Here is a 21,343-nt window from a genome sequence, read left to right on the forward strand (position 1 = left end):
TCAAATAAACTTATTTATTAAAATTTTTAATAGGTATCCATTTATCTTTGAACACCGTCCTTAGTCCTGGCTACGGTCTCCTCTTGGATTACCATAAAAGTCAGCCAACTGATTTCTCTACTTAGAATACTCACTCCCCTTTTAAAATCTACTCTCACATTCTCCCCAGCTTCATACCTCCATCACTGCTTCTCTGATTAGAACAATACCTACGTCTTTACTGAAGGTTCAGCAGAACATGTCACCCTCAAATATACCTCTTTGGTGTAAGTATTATTTTGAGAAACTGCAGACACTAGAGAAGCTCTGCAAACAGTTTTAGAAGCTGCCCTTTAAAAAGAGACATTTACATTAGAAAAGGGGCCTCTACTAGGAAGAGAGCTGTGCCCAGCGAGAACCTTTTAACTTCTCTGGAGGGGAAGCCTTTGTTTACCAAACCATTCCACCTCTCACCTACCCTGGAACTGCTTTCCCACTTTGAAGCCCTAGACCCCTATTGTTTCCTCCAGTTAAGATGGTAGAATTATTCCTCCTCTGCACTCCCATGCTAACAGGCATGCATGATCTCCTGATCACCTCCCCAACCTGGCCATTAAACACTGTTTCCCCTTGCTTGCTCACTATTACTACTTATGCACAATGCTCTTCTTTCTGCTCTCGAGTATGCCAGTTATCTTTCTAGATGAGGACTTCTACAGGACAGGACCTGTTCCTTCTCAAGTATTTCTCTCAGAGAGGCCTTTTAGGAGCACACTTAGAGGGCAGCCTTCCCTTCCAGTCACTCTCTGTCCCAAGGGGCTATTTTTATTGTCTTCACGTCACTTATTGTATGAAATTGTCTTATTTCCTTTTTTATTGTTTGTCTCCCTCTAACAAAATGTGCCTATTCGCTGTTATAATCCCAAGCACACCTGTGTGTGCACACATACAATACTTAGTAGGCAAGGATTAAAGAATGTTAATAGAAAAAAGGAGTGAATTTTCAACAACATAAAACTTTGGCTGGGATTCAGGGAAGAAACTTAGATACCTGGTAAAAATTTATTATCCTGGTTGTTATAGATGAGAAACTGCAGAAATATACTCTGCTTTCAAGATTAAAGACTTCTGACAATGGTGCCCATACCATTCAATGGGGCAAGCATAGCTTTTTCAACAAATGGTGCTGAGACAACTTGACAGCCACACGCAATGGGATAAAATTAGCCCTCTACATCACATTATACATATAAAAACATGAACTCAAAATAATCATAGACCTAAATGTTAGGAGTTAAAAATATTAAAATTTTTAAAAAAGGAAGTATATCTTTGGAATGCAGGGTTAGGCAATGGTTTCTTAGATATGACACCACAAGCAAAGTGACAAAAGAAAAAAAAAAGATAAACTGAATTTCATAAAAACTAAAACCTTTTTGTTTTAAAGGCCACCATCTAGAAAGTGGAAAGACAACTCACACAGTGGAATAAAACATTTGCAAATCATCTATCTGATAAGAGACTTATATTCGGAACATATAAAGAACTCTTAAAAATGAACATTAAAAAGACAAAAAAAATTTTTAAAGAATGGACAAAGGATTTAAACAGATATTTCTCCAAATAAGATACACAAATGGCACATCAAAAATGTTCAATGCCATTAGTCATTAGGGAAACACAAATCAAAAATTAGTCATTAGGGAAAAAACAAATCACAATGAGGTATTATTTCCTACCCACTAGAATAGCTATTTCCTAAAAAAAGACAGAAAATAACAAGTGTTGGCAAGAATGAGGAGAAACTGGAACCCTTATATATTCTTGGTGGGAATATAAAATGGTGCAGCTGCTTTGGGTAAGTTTAGTAGTTTTGCAAAATGTTAAATGCAGAGTTATCATATGCCCCAGCAATTCTACTCCTTGATATATACCTTAAGAAATGAAAACATGCTTGCACAAAAACTTGCACATACATGATCACAGTAGCATAATATTGTAATAGCCCCAAAGTGGAAACAACCCAAATGTCTATAAACTGATGAATGGGTAAACAAAATGTAATATATTTACACAATGGAATCTTATATGGTAATAAAAAGTAGTACTTATAACATGTGACAAATGGAAGAATTGTGCAAACCTTATCCTAAGTGAAAGACACTAGTTATAAATGACCACATATTATTTGATTCATTTATATAAAATGTCCACAATAGGCAAACCTATAGAGACAGAAAGTATACTCATGGTTACCAGGAGAGTGTGTGCGTGTGTGTGTGTGTGTGTGTGTGTGTGCACGTGTGTTTGTGTATGTGCATATACATACAGGAATAAGGACTGCTAAGAGAAACAGGATTTCTTTTTGGAGGGAATAAAAAAGTTTTAAAATCAGATAGTAGTGATGCTTGCGCAACTTTGTTAATGGGGTAAAAACCAGTAAATTGCACACTTTAAAAAGGCAAATATTATGGTATGTGAATTCTCTCTCAATAAAACTTATAAAAAATAACTAAAGATACTAGTAAGGTTAATCTTTCCAAATATGTCACCATATTTTCAATGACCATTTATTCTAGTTTTGTTAAGTACTTAGGGTACAAAGATGAATATAACAAGATCCTTCACCCACAGAGAGGTTCCAGATTAGCAGACGACAGTTTCCATAAATGCTTGCCAAGTATGTGCAGAACACTTTACTATTTGGACATTCAGGGAGCTTTACAAAAGAAGCGTATATATTTATTTGTTAAAGAGAAATAGCTCTGAATTGCTAAGTCAGAAAATTAGTTATTTTTTGGACTTTGGTTTTATATACTATGTATACTTAAGAAGATTTAGTAATCTTGGAGCTACAATCATTATACTAATCACTGCTATCAGGAACAAGTTTCCTGAACATCTGCAGCCCAAGTCAGAATATAGCTTGTTCTCTTCCCCTCCCCCACCATCTTCCTTCCCCTTGTCTGTATTCCATATCCTGTTGACTTGTGATGATTAGGTAAAAAAGTGATGGGTCCTCACTGATACTGGACAGCTCAATGAAGGGGTAAGCCCGGTGCCTTCTGACATGCTTCCTCTACAAGATGCCCCATGTGAAAAGAAACAATAGCCTACGACTTACTTCTGTATTCCAAGGGCCTGCCACATGGTAGTAGATGTCTACTAAATAAAAAAATACTTCCACTGCACTGATAGTACATAAAGCAGTTTTTGAACATACAAACACCATTCTAATTCCCTTCTGAAGGTCTCACCCTTTCATCTTGTGACAGATATAATTACATTTCATAAATGAATGAATGTCTAATTATTCAACTGAATTTTGGGAGTGGAAAGAAGAGGGAAGGACAAAGATGTAGTGTCATTCCAACTCTTTTAAATTAACATTTAGTTTCTTGACAATTGAGTTAAGGATTGGATATAAAATAACGTTGCTTGTAAAAGGAAGAAAGCTGCTGTGTTGAAAGCATTTCGGATACAATTTTGTTGAAATTGTTTAATAATCAAAGCCTTTTTATATGCTACTATTTTTAGACTAACTCTGGGGTCTTGAGCAAATCACTTAACTTCAATAAGCCTCAGCTTCCTCCTTTCTAAAACTGGAATAACATCTAATCTGTGTCTCAGGATCGCCACATAGCTGAATGGAAAAAGAAGTGTGAAACATTGGTGTAAGTGACCAAGAGCATGATCAGCACAGTGTATCACTGCTATTCATGTGCAGCTTGCATGCATTTCAAGGCTTATACGATTTACTCAGCATACATCCACCGGAAGTGTACTGGGGACTCTTCCCTATTAACTATCATATAACATTTTTCTCAGAGGATCAAATGACCGTGCTTGTGCTTTACTGAAAGTATATTCCTATTACTTAATATTCTTAAATCCTCAAAAATATGAAGGTGCTTGCTAAATTCCCAGATTCCTGTATATAATTCCTTGATGAATTTGAGCTCAAATAAGGAAAATACACATCTGATTAACTTTTATAGAAGTCCTATAGAAGTATGAATGGTATATTTCAATTCTTTGGTACATCACAGTGAAAGATATGGTTTTAAAGTTATCTTCCTCCTAATAAAAATTGCTTACCTTTGCAGCACAGGCTCGTATCACCTCCTAAAAGAAATACAATACAGTAAGGAAATAGTCATAATTTCGTTTTAATAAAATTATCAACTCTTCTCAACAGACCCCAATATTAATCTTTTAATAACCAAAATCAACATCTGGGAGAGTTTCTTTGTCTATCACCCTCACCCTGTACCTGTCACTCTGCATTGTTTCCAATAAGGTGGAAAGAGTGTGAATTAAAGAAAGAGACTCAATGAACTCTTGTTAAATCTGACCTGCCACAACAAAAGGCACTGAGAACAAGACTCTGGAGGGCCCACCTGTATCTGTTTCAAGAAAAACAGGTGGCCTCAATAATCTTAATAACAAACTTTTAATAATAAACTGGTAAATGTTAAAATTCTACCAGAGAACTAACATGTCTCAAAGACACACCCAGAATTAATTGCCGTATATAATTATCTCCATAAATAACAATGCCCAAAAATAGAATTCCCACATTAATAATTTATTTCAGACAAAATCTAAGAATAAACCCTACTGAATGGCAAAGTATATCATCAGTATTGAAAGAGCTACAGAGGGGCGCCTGGGCGGCTCAGTCGTTAAGCATCTGCATTTGGCTCAGGGCATGATCCCAGGGTCCTGGGAGCCCGCATTGGGCTCCCTGCTCAGCGGGAAGCCTGCTTCTTCCTCTCCCACTCCACCTGCTTGTGTTCCCTCTCTCGCTGACTGTCTCTCTGTCAAATAAATAAGTAAAATCTTTAAAAAAAAAAAAAAAAAAAGAAAGAGCTACAGAAAGGAACTGCCTATAATTCATGGGACAAGGCCAAGAGATGATCACTTCTGAAAAAGAAACTAGTAAAAGTCAACATATAATGAATGATTTGGAAATTTGCTGCTAAGGAGACACAGAAAATACTCAAGTCCAAAAAGGTTAGCTAGCATGTATCATCAGCCTACAACAGAACTAGAGAAAAACGGTAACGATGAATGTGGAGTTTAGGAAAAAAGAGAACTGAAAGAGGAACATCAATTTTTTATCCAGAAATTTCTAAGGGAAAGACACTGTGACTAAAGGATATTAGTAATTTGATCCCTAAAGGAGAAAGTGAAACTGCCTGGGCATGAGAGTCTGACCACCTGGACTGAATCTCAGCTCCAGTGCCTGCCATCTGTGTGATGCGAGTGATACTGCGTGGGCTCTGGAAACCTCAGCTTCATCTTCTGTAAAATGGGAGTAATACTAGCACCCACACTATACGACGGTTTTGAGGATTAAATACGATAAACGTGTAAAGCATTTAGCACAGGAATTCATTATGTCAGTTATTACTCATAATTAAATAGATGTTAGTTACCACCAAACAAATATTATTGGGTGAAATCTCCTATAGAGCAGAGAAAATTAACCTTTTTTTCAAAGCTGGCATAAGATGTCTTTAAACCCATCTAATCCCTATTCCTAGGACTCTGCTTAATAATCAACTCTAATCATTAACTTAGGTTTCAAATTAATTTTAAAAAGGGAGAGTAGTCTTTAGTGGGCAGGCAGCTGGAAAGGTGTACCTTTCACTATAAGATTTTTTTTAGGTTTATAAATCAACTTTTTGTAAGACTGATTACTTCTAGGAGGTACCCCAGATTCTGAGCAAGGCTGGATGCACTGATAAGATCAAATTTTAAAACCTCAGAATGAATTTTGTCAATGTTCTCAAGATACCATCTACCTAGGAGATCCTATCTGGGCTGCAGGATGCCTTCCAGGAGCTGTTGCAGCAGCAACACACAGTCAAACCTGTTATGTAGGAAACAGCAAAAGGACTACATGGTAAAGCTACAGAGAACACAGAATCCTCTATTTTTGTATCCTTTCCTCATTAATGAGTAAATGCCTATTAAATGCCTGTTGAACTGGTTGTGCAATTCACACACACACACACACACACACACCCCATACCCTAAGCTTGCACTGTATTTTATTTAAAAAATTCCTATTGTGGTTACAAAGAAAGAAGTATCTCCAGTAATACAGTCTTCTATAATATAGAAGTAATCAAGTCTTCTTTATTGCACTTCTTTGTAGAAGACCAGTCTTATAGTCTTCAATGGATTAAGTAATAACCCAACCAAAAAAAAAAGGGGGGGGGGATCTACCAAAAAAAAATTACAGGAAACAAGGCATTGTGACAAAAGGTAAAAATGCAGTCAAAAAATGTTGGCAAAATATAAAAAGGATAGGGCTGCTATGGGAATAAAGATAACTTTTTGGTTTTTATTCCCATATGTTCTATATACATTATGAAAAAAACCCCAAAACACTGCAGCTAACATTTGAAAAAAAGTTCAGTGAATTGTCTCAACATGGGAAAAATATGGTTTTTCAAAAAACATAGCAAACAAAGCTTTCATTTCCAAAGGCAGCCTTGACCTACCTCAATCCCAATGCAAACAGAGACTCTAATTAAAAAAAAAAAAAAAAAGATGTGGTAAAAGCTAAATAAATTAATGATTCTAAGAGAAATTTTTCTCTTATATAAATTACCAGTGTGCTTCCCCATGCCTTTGATTTCATATCTTAAAAAATATCTTTCTGATTTTTCCTTTACATCTGCTTTCTTTTGTTCATATATCCTTTCATTTATCTGAAGATGACAGCTATGTAAGATGGTGGAAAAGAAAAGCTACAAGACTGAGTTGATTCCAGGATGTTAAGTTTTACAGTGTGAAGATCAAGAGATTGTAGGAAACCTGTTCTTTTATTTATCCATGAGTCAGTTTCTCTTAAATCTGCAAAGTCATTTTGTCATGTAAAATTTTAGACAAGGACAGTATTTTTTTTCCTAGCGAAGAAAGATTTTTCTCTAATTTATAAAACTCAATTTATCTATTTCTACTTCCTTTTAAAATCTGGAATATCATACATTATTCAATTAAATTAAAATGTTAAAATACACAGAATTACAACACTGAAATAAACTTATTAATTTATAGTATATATTCTAAAATTTGTGCAGAGAAAAATAAAAATATTTCTCCTATATTCCAAGTAAACCGGCAGTCTGATACACCTGGACTTCTAATTTCCTCAAGAAAGAAAAGGAGAGAAAGTAAATACAATCATAACTAAAGGTACTTCAGCGTAGCTCCTAATATGTTTGGTTTAAAACTGGTCAAGATTCCTATCAAAGGAGGAGAGAAAGAGATAATATTTATTAAGTGCCAGGCACTGTGCCAAAAGGTGAGAACACAACAAGGAACAAGTCTGCACAGTCCCTGTCTTCAGGGAGCTCAAGGCTAACTCTAACTAAAGGAACTATTATGGTCAAAAAGCATAAATATTTTTAAGGATATTTTGGCTTCTCAATACATCTTATCTTTGAGAAAGACTGTGTAGTAATTTATAACTAACAATAAATAGCACAATATTTTTAACTAAACATCCTTCTCATTTTCATCATCTATTTTCCAGTTTTATGGGCAACACCTGGTTTTTGCGGCATTTCTTTTCTTGTAGTGAGATAACAGACCTTTTAGATATGCTTAAGGAACATTTATATCTACTCCTTCCAGAAGTACATGCTTATTTCTTTTATCCATTTCTTTGCTGAAGTCTATTTTTCTTTATTGTTTAGTTTTGCACATTAAGGAGGCTGTTCCTAACATATTTTATGTAAACATTGTCCCAGGTTGGTGCGTTTGTTGTGTTTGCGTGTGTTGTACATATGCACACATACACACACTTCCATTTTTAAACAGCAAAACAGGTCTTGGGCTGGTTTTTACAGAAATACCAAGTCAGGAAAGCAAGTAGGTTATCCTAAATTGGTCTATTTACTGCAGTGAGTGATGTTAGAACAAACACTACAAAGGCACTGTAAAAACACAAGAAATCCTATTTTTAAGTAACTACCTTACTTTGTTGGATTAATATTAGCACGGCAATGTAAAACAGATTCAAAATAGTTTTAAAATTTCCAACTTCTCAACTGCATAAAATCACTAGACATACTGTGACAGAATCCAGTCTCTGTTTCACTTGCTGCATCTTCATGGAAGAATGTTCAGTGTGGACACAGTCATCAATCTGAAAAGAGCCCTGATGAGGCAGTTTAGGACAAGTGCATAAAGCATCTTGACTTTGGTGTATTCCGGGTAATGGAAATGTTCCATTGTAGCGTTTGAACATTTCAGCCTCTTGCTGGGCAACTGGAAAAATAAATCCATAATTAGTTCAAGTGAATACAACAAAAGCACAAAGAAATAATTAAGCCATGAAACTGTAGCATTAAATAAATGATCAGAGACTGCATAATACATTTTAAAAACTGGGTAAGAAGACAACATGACTGACAAAATGTGAAGTTTTTAAATACTATAAAAGCATAAAGAAAGAAAAAAAATTTCATATATAATTTATGTCAGGCAGTATTTAATTGAGCCTTGAAGGCCATGGCAATCTCTCGGCTGGTAAATAACAAATTGGGATGGGAGCCTAACTTTAAATATATGTATACAGAAAACATTTAATATAAAAAATCAAAGGCATAACAGAATAGAATTAAAGGAAAGGCAAGAATAATAAATATAATTATTTACAAACTCAGTTCCCTAAAACAACTGTTTTCATATTTCTATACCCTTCTTAATCTTTATGCATATGTACATTTCATGAAAGATACCATAATGTGAATAAAATGTAAAGTTTTTCAATTTAAGTACAGACATCTTTCATATGTTTATTACTATGTAATTACCATTTTTAAATCTTTTACATCTCATCTAATGAAGCACTATTATTTATTTATGCACTCTCCTATTATCGAATATTTACAATGTTTTCTGCTTTCCCTCATTACAGACCATGTGTGTAGGAGTACTTTCATAGTTTAAATTATTTCTTAAAATAATTCTTTCTTTGGATTTAATTTCCAGGCTGGAATAGATGGTCAAAAGGCTGAATGTTTTTGATGATGATGACAATGGCAAGGACAATAGCATATATACTGCACTTTATGGTTTTTAGAAAGCTTTCACATATGTTATCTCATTTGATCATTTAAAATAAAGGAATTTGAAAATTCGTAAGCACCTGTTTGAATAAACAAAGGAGAAAAAATATACCGTGATCATTTAAAAAGTTATTTCCTTAATTATATAATTTTAAATAGAAGGCCTTTCTAAATATAGCATGAAAAGTAACTGATATAATCAAGATTTGTAACAGAATCAATAGACCAGCTTTCAGGGATTCTGTGTACTACTGAAGTTACATACAGAAATACGAATGTGTATAAATATTTCTGGAAATCAGATCCGTAACTTTTATCAGATTATTTGTCAAAGGACTGCATGAGTCAGAAAATGTTAAGAATTGTCAACATAAAAGATGGACAGATTTTGCTACGTAAACATTTATAAAGTCTTGACTAAAATAAAAAAAAACTATCATAATCAAAATTCAAAAGCAAATGACTAGTAAAACAGTTCTTCTATCTCTGGACAAAATAAGAGTAAAAAGGACCAGATTTGCCCTCCTGCTTGAAACTACCAAAAAGCAGACAGAATGTATAAAGGAAGAAATAAAAGTGTCTTTCTTTACAGCTAGAATTGTCTATGCTGAGCTAAGATGATGGTGAGGCAAGTGAAGTACACGAGGAAGAAAATTTAAGGAGAGACTCGCTTAATCTCAGGTCTTGGCCCCACTTTGTGTAAAAAATCTGAATGGAATCTAAACAATAAGCCATTAGAACGAATAATCAACTTTAGGCAAGGTTCCAGGATACAAGATCAGCATACAGAAATAACTGTATTTCTACATTCAAGTAACAAACAAAAAGTCAGAAATTGAAAATTTAAAATATATATCATCTACAATGCTATAAAAATACTTCATACTTCGGGAAATACTGATGAAAGATGTGAGGGCGCCTGGGTGTCTCAGTCGGTTAGGCGTCTGCCTTCGGCTCAGGTCATGATCCCCAGGGTCCTGGGATTGAGCCCCGCATTGAGCTCCCCGCTCATCAGGGAGCCTGCTTCTCTCTCTGCCCCTTCCCCGACCGCTCGTTTTCTCCCCACCTCCTTCTCTCTCTCTGGCAAAAATATATAAAATTCTTAAAAAAAAGAAAGATGCGAAAGACATGCATACTGAAAACTACAAAACTGTTGAGAGAAACTGAAGAACCACCTAAAATAAAGAGATATATTATGTTCAGGGTTGGGATAATCAATATTGTTAAAATATCGAATTCTCCTCAAATGACCTATACATTCAGTGTAATCCCACTCAAAATTCCAGCACTTCACCTTTGGAGAAATTGTCAAATTCTAAAATCCACACAGAAATGCAAAGAACCTAGAAGAGTTAAAACAACTTTGAAAAAGAACAAAGGGGACTTACAAAACTTGACTTCAAGTCTTACTGTAAAGCTACAGTAATCAAGACACTTCATTATTGGCATAAAGATAAACAAATAGATCAAGAGAACAGAAAAGAGCCTAGCATGTATAGACAAGGTATAAAGGGAATTCCATGTAAAAAGGATAGTCTTTTCAACAAATAGTGCTAGAACAATTGTATATTCATATGTGAGCAAATGAACTTTGATATACACCTTATACCATGTACAAAAAATAACTCAAAATGAATCTAAATGTAAAACCTAAAACCATAAAGAGACTTTCATAGAACACACAGGAATATATTTTTGTGAGCTTGGATTAGGCAAAGATTTGTAGATACAAAACCAAAAATCCATAAAAGAAAAAAATTGGTAATTTTGGACTTCATCAAAATTTCAAACATTTATTCTTGAAAACTGTTAAGAAGACAATTAGAAGACAAGACAAAGACTGGGGGAAATATTTGCAAATCATATATCTAATTGAGCATCACTTGTATAGAGAAAACCTAACTCTTAATTAAAAGTCAATAGTCCAAAAACAAACAAGCCAATTAAAAAATGGGCAAAAGATATGAACAGACACTTCACTGAAGAAGATAAATGGATGGCAAATATGTACATGAAAAGATGGCTCAACATCATTAGTCACTAAAGATAAACAAATTAAAACCCCTGTGAAATAGCACTGCATACCTATGAGAGGGGCTAAAATTAGAAAGACTGACCACTTCAAATTTAGCAAGGCAATGATACTGACACACTCACACACTGCTGGTAGGAAGGGTAAATGTTTTAAAACTGTTTTAAAAACAGTTTGGCAGCTTCTTAAGAAGTTAAATGGACATCTGCAATTGGATACAGCCCTTCTACTCTTAAGAATTTCTTCAGGAGACATGAAAGCACGTGTTCATACAAAGACTTGTAGATGAGTATTCTTAGCAGCTTATTTCTAATAACTAAAAGCTGGGTACAACCCCAAAACCTATCAACAGATGGACAGAAAAACAAACTGTGATCAATCATAAAATGAAACAATACTCAGAAATAAAAAGGATGAACTATTGATAAAAACTAAAATATAGATAAATCTCAAAGTAATTATGAGTGACAGAAGCCAGACAAAAAAGAGTACATGGTATAAATGGTCTCACTTATATACAATTCTAAAAAATGGAAATTAATTCATAGTGATTGCCTGGGGGAAAGACAAGGTAGGGAGAGATTTCAAAGGAGCATAAAGTAACTTAGAGATGATGGATATGTTCGTTATTTTCATTGAGATGATGGCCTCACAAGTGTTTAAATATGTCTAGACTTATCAAGACACACATTTTAAATATATGCAGTTTATTGCATGTCAATTATACCTTAATAAAGCTGATCACACTAAAAAAAGCAAATGACAAGCTAGTGATAAAAGGGGTTAATATTCTTTTTTTTTTTTTAAAGATTTTATTTACTTCTTTGAGACAGAGAGAGAGAGACCGCATGCACAAGTGGAAGAAGGAGCAAAGGGAGAGGGACAAGCACTCCCTGCTGAGTGAGGAGCCAAATGTGGGATCCAACCCAGGACCTGGACATCATGACCTGAGCCAAAGTTAACCAACTGAGCCACCCAGGTGCTCTGGGGGTTAATATTCTTAACATGCAAAGAGTCCCCATAAAACAAATTAAAAATAAATAATCTAACAGAAGATGGGCAGAGGACCACTACAGAAAATTCACAAAAGAATAACTATATGGCCTATAAAAAATATATTTAACCTCACCAAGAAGAAGGAATAAGGGGGAAAAAAAAGGAAAATTAGAAAGTGATGGGTTCTTTTTGTTTTATTGCCTGTTTAACTGATCCCAATGGATCAGATACTTCAAGATACTTTTTCTAGGAAACAAATTGAGTAAGAGTAGCCAGGTGTGTACTGAAGTACTACTTAAAGTACTGAAAAAATATGTAACAGTGGAATTGTACAACAACCACTTAAATAAATTATGGTGTATTCATTTAATGAAAGGGAATTCAGCCACTAAAATTATATACAGAAGTATAATTGCCATGATGAAATATTGCTAATATATTACTAATTGGAGGCAAAATAGTTTATAAAGCAATATAATGAATATAAAAAAGGATGATCACTTTTTTTAGTCACCAACCTTGGTTGCACTAGCCATGAATTTGAGATAGAACATATAAAAAATTTTGGGTCCTTGATCACTGTATTCATGCCCGACTTCATTTACACACTCTAAATAAAGCACAGCTCAATAATAATGGGCACTCTCTCCCTGCAGATCCTGATGATGTAAGTACCAGGGACCACTACTGAGGGAATAGACCTGCTTACAATCCACCCTTCCAGAGACAGATAGATGTTCATTCTTCAATACCGATTACTGTTCTCAGATGGAAGTGTAGCTGCTTCTCTGCTTAGATTTTCGTGGCTCTGACTGCTATTTTTCAGTACCTATTTTGGACTTCCTTTCACAGCACTCTGACAATTTACTCCCAAATATTCAAAAATTGTTTAAAGAACAAGAGAAAACTGAAGCTGAAAGAAAAGTGCTCTATGAATTGGAAATTGGAAAGCTTAACAGTAGATGAGCCAGGGATGAATCAATCAACAGATGAAAATTATGTTTCATGATCTTTGCCTTACTTCATTGTTTTTTGTTGTTACAAATGGAAAGTAAAGCTCGATTTGACTATTTAATAGCATTTTCTGACTCCCTGTTTTTCTGTGCTTGCTAGTTACCTATTGCCAACCACAATTTCACATTAAGCTCTGAGTGGGCATGCAGAGAAGCACATAAACGTAGATACGAGCAACAGTTACGCAGGATAGCAGGATTTTGATATTTATCTTGTTCTTTTTGCCAAACTGTATTTTCTAAGTGTTCCACTATGCTAAATATGTACTATATTTTTTTTAAAAAGGATTTTTTTTTAAACTGGTAAAAAATAACAAAATGCATTGCCTAAATGTTTATTTTTTGCAGTACTCTGATGCCTTCCAGAAAGAACTGAAATGGCCTACAGGGATGCAGATAACAGAAACAAACCTCAAACAATTATGAATACCTGTTTCTGTTGTTTAAGGGGAATTTTCTATAGAAAAGCCATCTGACTGGATTTCAAGGAGTCACATTAATACCTTACTTTAACACTCCTAGTGCTGTGAAGGCAGCCATAAAAAAATCTGCAGAAATATTCACAAAGACCTAGTTTCTCAGATACTAGAAAAAGAAGCTACTTACAAGTTCTTGCATTCTTCCCCTCCCTAACCCTCCACGTCTATATACATCTATCTGTGTAACACAGTATAGAATATTTCACTGTAAAATAGGTCATAATTGATGCTTTATGCTTCTAACATTTCAAAGCTTTCTAAAACATTTTTACATAGGCCATGATTGGAATATGATGTTGCAATTAAACAACTGTATTTCTTCACTTAGTCATTTTCTCATCTTTGGCTAATTTAACTTTGTACATTTAAAATTCTAACCTAACCTGATAAAACTCAAAATTTGAACAGTCTTACCCACCCATCCACCAGTTTTTGAGGAGTACATTAGAGCAGGCTCTAGGAATACAAAGACACTGGCCCCCTCTTGGGGTCTGAATCTTTTGGAGGTCAAAAAGAAATTACTGCTCTATGCTAACTGGCGTAGCAGAGGCATCCACAAGGGCCTGAGAACATAGAGGTGGCAACTACATCTGCTTAAAGGAATGTTATGCCCATCATATTACTTCCAAATCTACCTACAACTGGCTATAACTGGGGATTCTCAATTTTAGATAATTAAAAAAAACTCGTAAAATGTTTTCACAACTGATAATCAAATTTTGATTTATAATAAGTTCAGTGCTTTTGTGTATGCTCTGGCCTTAAACAATTATAAGAAATAACGTGGTTTTCGCAGGAGATTTTTATCTTTCTAGGAGGAAGAACAGAGGAAATAAGATATTTTAATCCAGAGCCCTTTGCATTTGAAGTGAATACATTATTATTAAAACTTATGTTTACTTATGTTATTGACTTTATAACAAAGTACAACTAAAAAAACCAAAATATTCTTTCTCTTATACTATATCACAGTAAGATTTCCTTTTGGTTCAACACTTAATCCCTTTGTTCAAGACCCATTATTAGACACAGTTCTGTTAATGGGTACAGTCATTTTACTGGATACCTAATTCTTTTACTTATAAATGATTCTATTTCTAATTATAGCATTACTGTAAGCTGGTAGGTCTACTGCACTAGGTTCCCAGCATTCAGCACTTCTGCAGCAACCTCCTTGCCTTCCTCTAGCATTTGCTATGTGTAGGGAATTTCTGTGGTCTGAATGTCTGTGTCCCCCTGAAATTCCCATGTTCAAGTCCTAACACCCAAAATGGTGGTACTGGGAGGTGGGGCCTTTGGGAGGTCATGAGAGCAGAGCCCTTAGGAATGGGAAGGGCACTAATCCCCTTTTAAAAGAGGCCTCAGAGAGTTCCCTTGTTCCTGCTATCGTATGAGGTTCCAGCTAGAAGGTGCCATCTATGAACCAGAAAGTGAGCTCTCACTGGACACTGCATCTGCCATGCCTTGATCTCGGGACTTCCCAGCATTCAGAACTGTGAGAAATAAAGTTCTGTTGTTTCCAAGCCATGCAGGTGCTGGCATTTTGTTATAGCCGTCAGAATGGACTAAGACAAGAAATGTTCAAGGGCTTACAACTTATTCTTTTTTTAATTGTATTTTACAGGGCCTGACTTGTTCCTTGCTTCAGCTAATCTTAACATACTGTGTGGATGGACCAGAGAAATTCTATTGAGGACCACTTCGACTCCAGTAGCCTGGGTATATTCAGGGCCTGTTAGTTATTTTGTATTTCCTTGGCATATTGAATATGTAAAGGAGAACTTGCGTTACTAATGAAACTGTCCAAAGTTTTCTAACAAGAAAGTGTAACTCATGGCTCAAAGCCAACCAAAAGCAAGAGCATCTACCATCATTCAGCAAATCTGTTAGGTGAACACCAAAATATAATAAATTATCTCCAAATCCCGGAAGTACATACTATTGTCCTGCTGATTTCCTATTCCATTATCAATCACTTTTCACACATCATGCTATTCAACTCAATGTGTGACATGTGCATTGCTAAAAAAACAGCTAGGATTTCTCTACTGCAGCCTGGTTCGCGAGCTCTTCATATATTCCTACTCCATACCATGCTTTATAGTATCATTTCTGCATTCGATGAAACACTGAGATAAAACAGGATAAGTATTTTGATTTTGCAAGTTAAAAAACAGATGCAAAAATGCTGTTACTTGACCAGGGTCAAACAGAAAGTGATGGCACTTTGTCTAGAACCCCAGTGAGCTAACTCTTACTCCACCTTTCCCACCACACTGCTATTTTGCACTGTACCACTCTTCCTTCTTGGTGCGCTTTAAAAAACACGAATATAAGCATTTAAAAAAATGCCTGGATGAGGAATTCAGAGCTCTGGTTTATGTTCAAAGCCAGTTTTTCATTTGTCCTGAATCCTGGAATGACACAGCCTTTCAAATCAAAGTATCCATTATGTGGAGAATATTAAAATGGAGACTTCAGGATATGACCAAGAAATAGGTTGTTTAAGCACATCTTCAAATATGGCATTTCTATCTCTTAATTCTTCCACTAGGCTAAAAATAGATACTTCAACTATGACCTACAATCAGTTATCCATGTAACTGAATAATCTTATCCAAGTATGAGAATTGTAGTAACTGAGTTTGTTTCTGAATCATTCATCTTTAGTACTTTAAGAACACTATTATACAGACAACTATGCATACTAAATTAATTTCAACTAGACATTATCTTGTTGCAAAAATGTTATAAAGTTAGTTACATTAAAACTGAATGCTACATAATAAAGATAATTCATATTTTGGATTATACTGGGAATACAACTGCTTAACGCATTATAATTATCTTCAACATTTGTGAAAGAGTGAACTATTAATAATACTAGATAATCAAAGTTCCATTTAGTCTTAAGGGTTCCTCCTACATATTAAAATTGAAAACAAACAATACACTTCATCACAGGAATATCTGGCCACCTTTTTAATTAAATTACTTCATGAAATAGGAAAGGCAAAAACTAAATAACTAGCTTAGTGTTTTAAGAGTAAGGGCTCTGGACTCAGACAGCTGGGTAAACTTTAACATTTACCAAATGTGTGACCTTATGTAAATTACCTCATTCTCCCTGTGCCTCAGTTTCATCATCTGCAAAACGAGGATAATAATAGCATCTACCCTGTGGGGTTTTGAAAGGACTGTGAGGAAGAACGTACGTAAGATGCTCATAAGATTAGGGGACACACTGTAAATGTTTGATAAACGTTAGCTACTACTACCACTATTTTTATTAGCCCCCAATTTACTCACTGATCATGACTTTCATTCCATATTTTTATAAAATTTAAGGGGGAAAGGCTATTCTATAGGATTTGTAATTTTTATTTCAAACACTTACTGCACATCAGTAATATACCAGGTACTATGTTAGACATAAGGAATTGTAAACACCATGGGATTCTGGTCAATGAGCAAGTTATAGAACAAAAATTTTATAGGGACTTAAGGTATTCATTACCTTGAACTCTGATAAGTACGTTACAGTGTGAAAAATAAAGCTATCAACAACAACAACGTAGGTGGTTGTTAATGAATATGAATTCTATAAATAAAATCACATTTAGTGTCAATGGTAGAGACTGCTGTTCAGTATAACTAAAATTTTTCTAGAGATGTAATCAACTACTTGGGAAGCACAAATGACTGGAAAAGAGTTTGGTAATCTGAGTCTGATTCCTGGATTTTACAGCCCTGCTCAACTTGACACACAGCAGATGCTCAATAAAGATCTGTCTCGCCTAAGATCCTCTAAGTACCCCAGGGTTAACACTGATTCAGAGAAGAGACTGCCACCTAGTGGAAAATTAGGCTCATCACCTGGGATTATCAAATAATGCTGAGAACTTCCCAAACTAATTCTTGATCCTACTTAAAATACTACATGTATATTCATTGTGTGTCAGTATTCAGGCTAGGTACTGGTAATAAAAAGATGAATAAGCCTCCATCTCTGCTGCCTTCAAAGTACAGATAATACAAAGAAATCACATATTAGGCATAAAATAAATGGTATTATAGAAAAAAAAAAAGGTTTGCTTATTAGATAATCAGAAGCTAGTACTTGAGGAAATTTCCTAAAAAGCCAGGTTAGTGTAGCAAATAAGAGCACAGTCTCCAAGTCCAGCCTGTATGGATCCAAGCCCTGGCTCATGTAAAATGAGGATAATTATAGGACCTATCTCTTAAGATTATCATGAAAAATGAAGTAAATATACGTAAAGTGCTTAAAACAGTTCCAGGAACAAAGAAAGTGCTTTGAAAGTATTAGTTATAATTATTATTACATGTACAATAGGATCCTAGAGATGGAGACAAATATTAATAACAGAACATTAACTGCTAAAGTCTAGCTTCATAAATTTAATTCAGCAGAAGCCGTTTCTTCTGACTAGCACTCTGTTATTATGGGAATCCTAAAAGTACATTATTTGTGGTACTCTGTGACTAAATTTTGTATTACTAGATGATTAACCCTTTCAACATCAGGCAAATAAAACTGCCTTCTGAAAGTAAAAATTGTATTTCTTACCAAAAAAAGCAAAAAGTCAGTAAAATGAAAGACCCAAAAGACCACAAGCTGAACATATGCTTAACAGGGAAAGACGCTTGCTGACTCTTCACAGATTTTGCTAGAACTGAAAGATAGATGATACATTTAGCTACCATTGTGGTCTCATTCGCAGCTTATTTAACTTACCAAAAAAATGAGTTTGCTCCATTTTCCTTGAAAAATACCTAAATGTATGAGGAGCTCTGATAAATACTATTTAAAAATCATGTAACCATCCTACATCTTTCAAATTTTATACCACTAAAAACATTTATGTAAAGATACACGTAAACTTTATTTTCAGACAAGAAAGTTTGCGCAAAATATCCCTGCATTAAAAATAAAATATAAGGTAAACCTATAACAGATTAATAATAAATACTGTTAAGTTTTAATGAAAAATCTAAATACTATTGACTTGATGATTATGGTTTGCATTTAATGAGTAAAATACTTTAGAGTCTAAAACAACTTTTTGTTTTCTTCTGACTATATACCATTCACAAGAACTGTGCTAAATCTTGGATTGCTTGGGATTATGTAACTTCTTCCTGAGCTTCCTCATTTTAAAAATAGGCAGCAAAGAGTTAGGAAAATGTGTTGAAACATTTTGAGTTTTGTTTGTAAAGGTGTTAGTATACTGAAAATTGTGTCCTAAAATCATGATACAAAATAATTTTAATTTCATGTGTACTATTTGAACATTTTTATTTTTGAAACACTTTGAATTCCTTCCTTTTCTATATTAATACAGCATAGATATAATGTCCTTAACTTCATGCATTTATTTTCTAATACAATTGACCCAGAAAGGTACACACTCTAAAAAAAAAAAAAAAAAAAAAAAAAAAGGCTGCCAACAGAATGAATAAAAGAGGGGGAAAAAACTTTTTTTCAATTCCCTTTCATACAGAGGTGCTTATCAGCATATTAAAACCTCAGTTCCCATAAAATCAAGTATATATGGGTTAAATGCGCATGATAGCAACCCATTTTACCTATTTCCTTGTTTTATTATACTCCTTATCAATTTACAAAGTACTTTCATAGTCCCTATCTCACTGTATCCTCACAAATGGCTCTCTGAGGTAGCATAGGTGTGGAGAGTCGCGGTGCCACTTACCAGATGAGGAAATGGAGCTTTAGGAAGGCAAGAGGCTTGCACAAGGTCACTACAGAAACAGAACTGAACCTAAAACCTCTGCTTCTAAACTCCTAAAAATGCTTTGCTCTTTCTGCTTACGTTTCTAGAATGGACTTCTTGGTCTAAACGCCTACTGTCTAAAAACCAAATTGGCAAACGCAAGTGGGCTAACCTAATGATGGAAACCCTCCATCAATGACAGAAAAAAATACGGAAGAAAGAAAGAAAAAGAGTGGAACTTCCACTTGCCTTTGTAGTGAAAATTTCAAAAGCTTACAAAGCACATTAGGAATTAAATAGCGAGTGTTGTGAAAGCTCTAAAGGTTCTGAGGAAATAACCGTGCTGCCTGCTACTCTAGACCCAGTGATGCGGATGGGGCACCTAGGTGTGACTCCCCTCCATGTGGAGAGTGAGAGTGCACACAAAGAACAGCCTGTTTCAGGACATGTATTTGAACTAGACACCAGGTGTGAATATGTGTTAGAGAAACAATTTTACATATTTATTTTTCTAATATATTTTGCCTGGAAGAGCATAATAAAATCCATATAATGATCAACAATTTCAGGTTTAGAATTTATCTGTCTGATAATTTAGCACTTATCACAACCATTAACCAATAACCAATGAACAGCTAACCAATATTTATATTAACACAATAAATGTTACCACTCACATTTCATTTAACTTTAAGACTCTCTGCCAAATAATCCCATGTTAATGTCACCTATATATATATGTATTTGTATATTTATGCATTTAAGATATTGTATGTAAGCCATCCTAGCTTAGCAAAAACACTGAATGATGATACATGACATCCTAAACAAATCAGAGACTAATGATGACTGTTTATTTTTGAACAAGATTTAATATATAAAGAAAATGGAACTGCAACTTTGGGAGTGACAGCACCATGAGTACATACAGTGCAGAAAAATGAAATCCTAATTTCAGGACAGAAATTAAAGAAATGTATGAAAACAGCACAAATCCAAATAATTCTAAGAATACCATCTTATTCCTGAAAAATGTATCCAGAGTCTTTATTTCCTTGTTTTTTCACAGAAAAACAGAATAGCGTAATTTTAGAGTAGAAAAAGACATTAAGTTTCTAATTCCAGATCTTATTTTCACTGACATTTGATGTTTTACCTTCCTTTTAGGCTAAGAAATTCTTAAAACTATCGCTTATTACAAGTATGTGCTTTAGTGAGAAACAAAAACATGGAATAAGAAACTAAATATTCAATTGAAAACATTAAAGATCCCTACTGCCTAAATATTGTTTACCTTTTAAATTTAGTTAACACACTCTCAAATAATTTTTAGATGAATTTTATTTATTTAAATTTAGAAAGAAAGTGATGATTACCTTTCTGTGATTCCAAGAAAAGGGCACAATCATTTATGTGTACCTTTGCTGACATTTAAACTCCATATAGTGCTTATGGAAAAATAAAATGTTATAACACAATAATAATATAATCTATTTAATCTGTGTCTTAAAATATATTCAAGAGAGTTTTATTAATACAAAGGTTGATAGTTTTCACAAAGCTCATGATTCCTGGTTCGGCCTAAAAGTAAAGGTTACTTAAAATATTCTTTTCTTATCAGCAGTGAACTTACCATGGAAATCATAAATATACAGAAGAACTGGCTCATTCTGCCCAAATGCACAAAATGCAACCATATTTTCAAGTGGGTGATAAGAAATGTCTCGAATAGGTGATTTCAATGGCAGGTCAGAATACATTGCTACTTGTTCTCCTAAATAAGAAAAGACATGCAATAATTTGTACTATTTCAAATATCTCTCATTAGACGATTATTCTTTAACTCACTAAAAATAGTTATAGTAATAACGAAGCTCGCATTATTTACATGAAAACCTTCATTACTTATAGTCGAGTAACTTTGATATTGAATAATTATTTTTCATTCTGTTAGACCTACTCTTTCTACCTCTCACCCCAACCTCTTCAATGAGGTTTT

At 34.3% G+C, this 21,343-nt stretch overlaps 1 protein-coding gene across 9 annotated transcripts in view; it reads right to left on the bottom strand.

Moving 5' to 3' along the window:
* Positions 1 to 21,343, bottom strand: part of AHI1 (Abelson helper integration site 1) — a 210,232-nt gene that overhangs the window by 125,124 nt on the left and 63,765 nt on the right. For all 9 annotated transcript variants that reach the window (XR_005834379.1, XR_005834378.1, XM_040627827.1 and 6 more), the window contains 3 exons: positions 20,978 to 21,118; positions 8,072 to 8,268; positions 4,078 to 4,104 (listed from right to left, as the gene is read on the bottom strand). Coding sequence is in view for 7 of the 9 variants with exons in the window: in XM_040627827.1 (XP_040483761.1) it covers positions 4,078 to 4,104; positions 8,072 to 8,268; positions 20,978 to 21,118 (365 nt within the window). In the remaining 2 variants the exon portion in view is untranslated. The remainder of the gene's footprint in view (positions 1 to 4,077; positions 4,105 to 8,071; positions 8,269 to 20,977; positions 21,119 to 21,343) is intronic.

Source organism: Ursus maritimus, unplaced genomic scaffold (genome assembly GCF_017311325.1).
Source record: "Ursus maritimus isolate PB19 unplaced genomic scaffold, ASM1731132v1 scaffold_13, whole genome shotgun sequence".
In the NCBI taxonomy this organism is placed as follows: domain Eukaryota; kingdom Metazoa; phylum Chordata; class Mammalia; order Carnivora; family Ursidae; genus Ursus; species Ursus maritimus.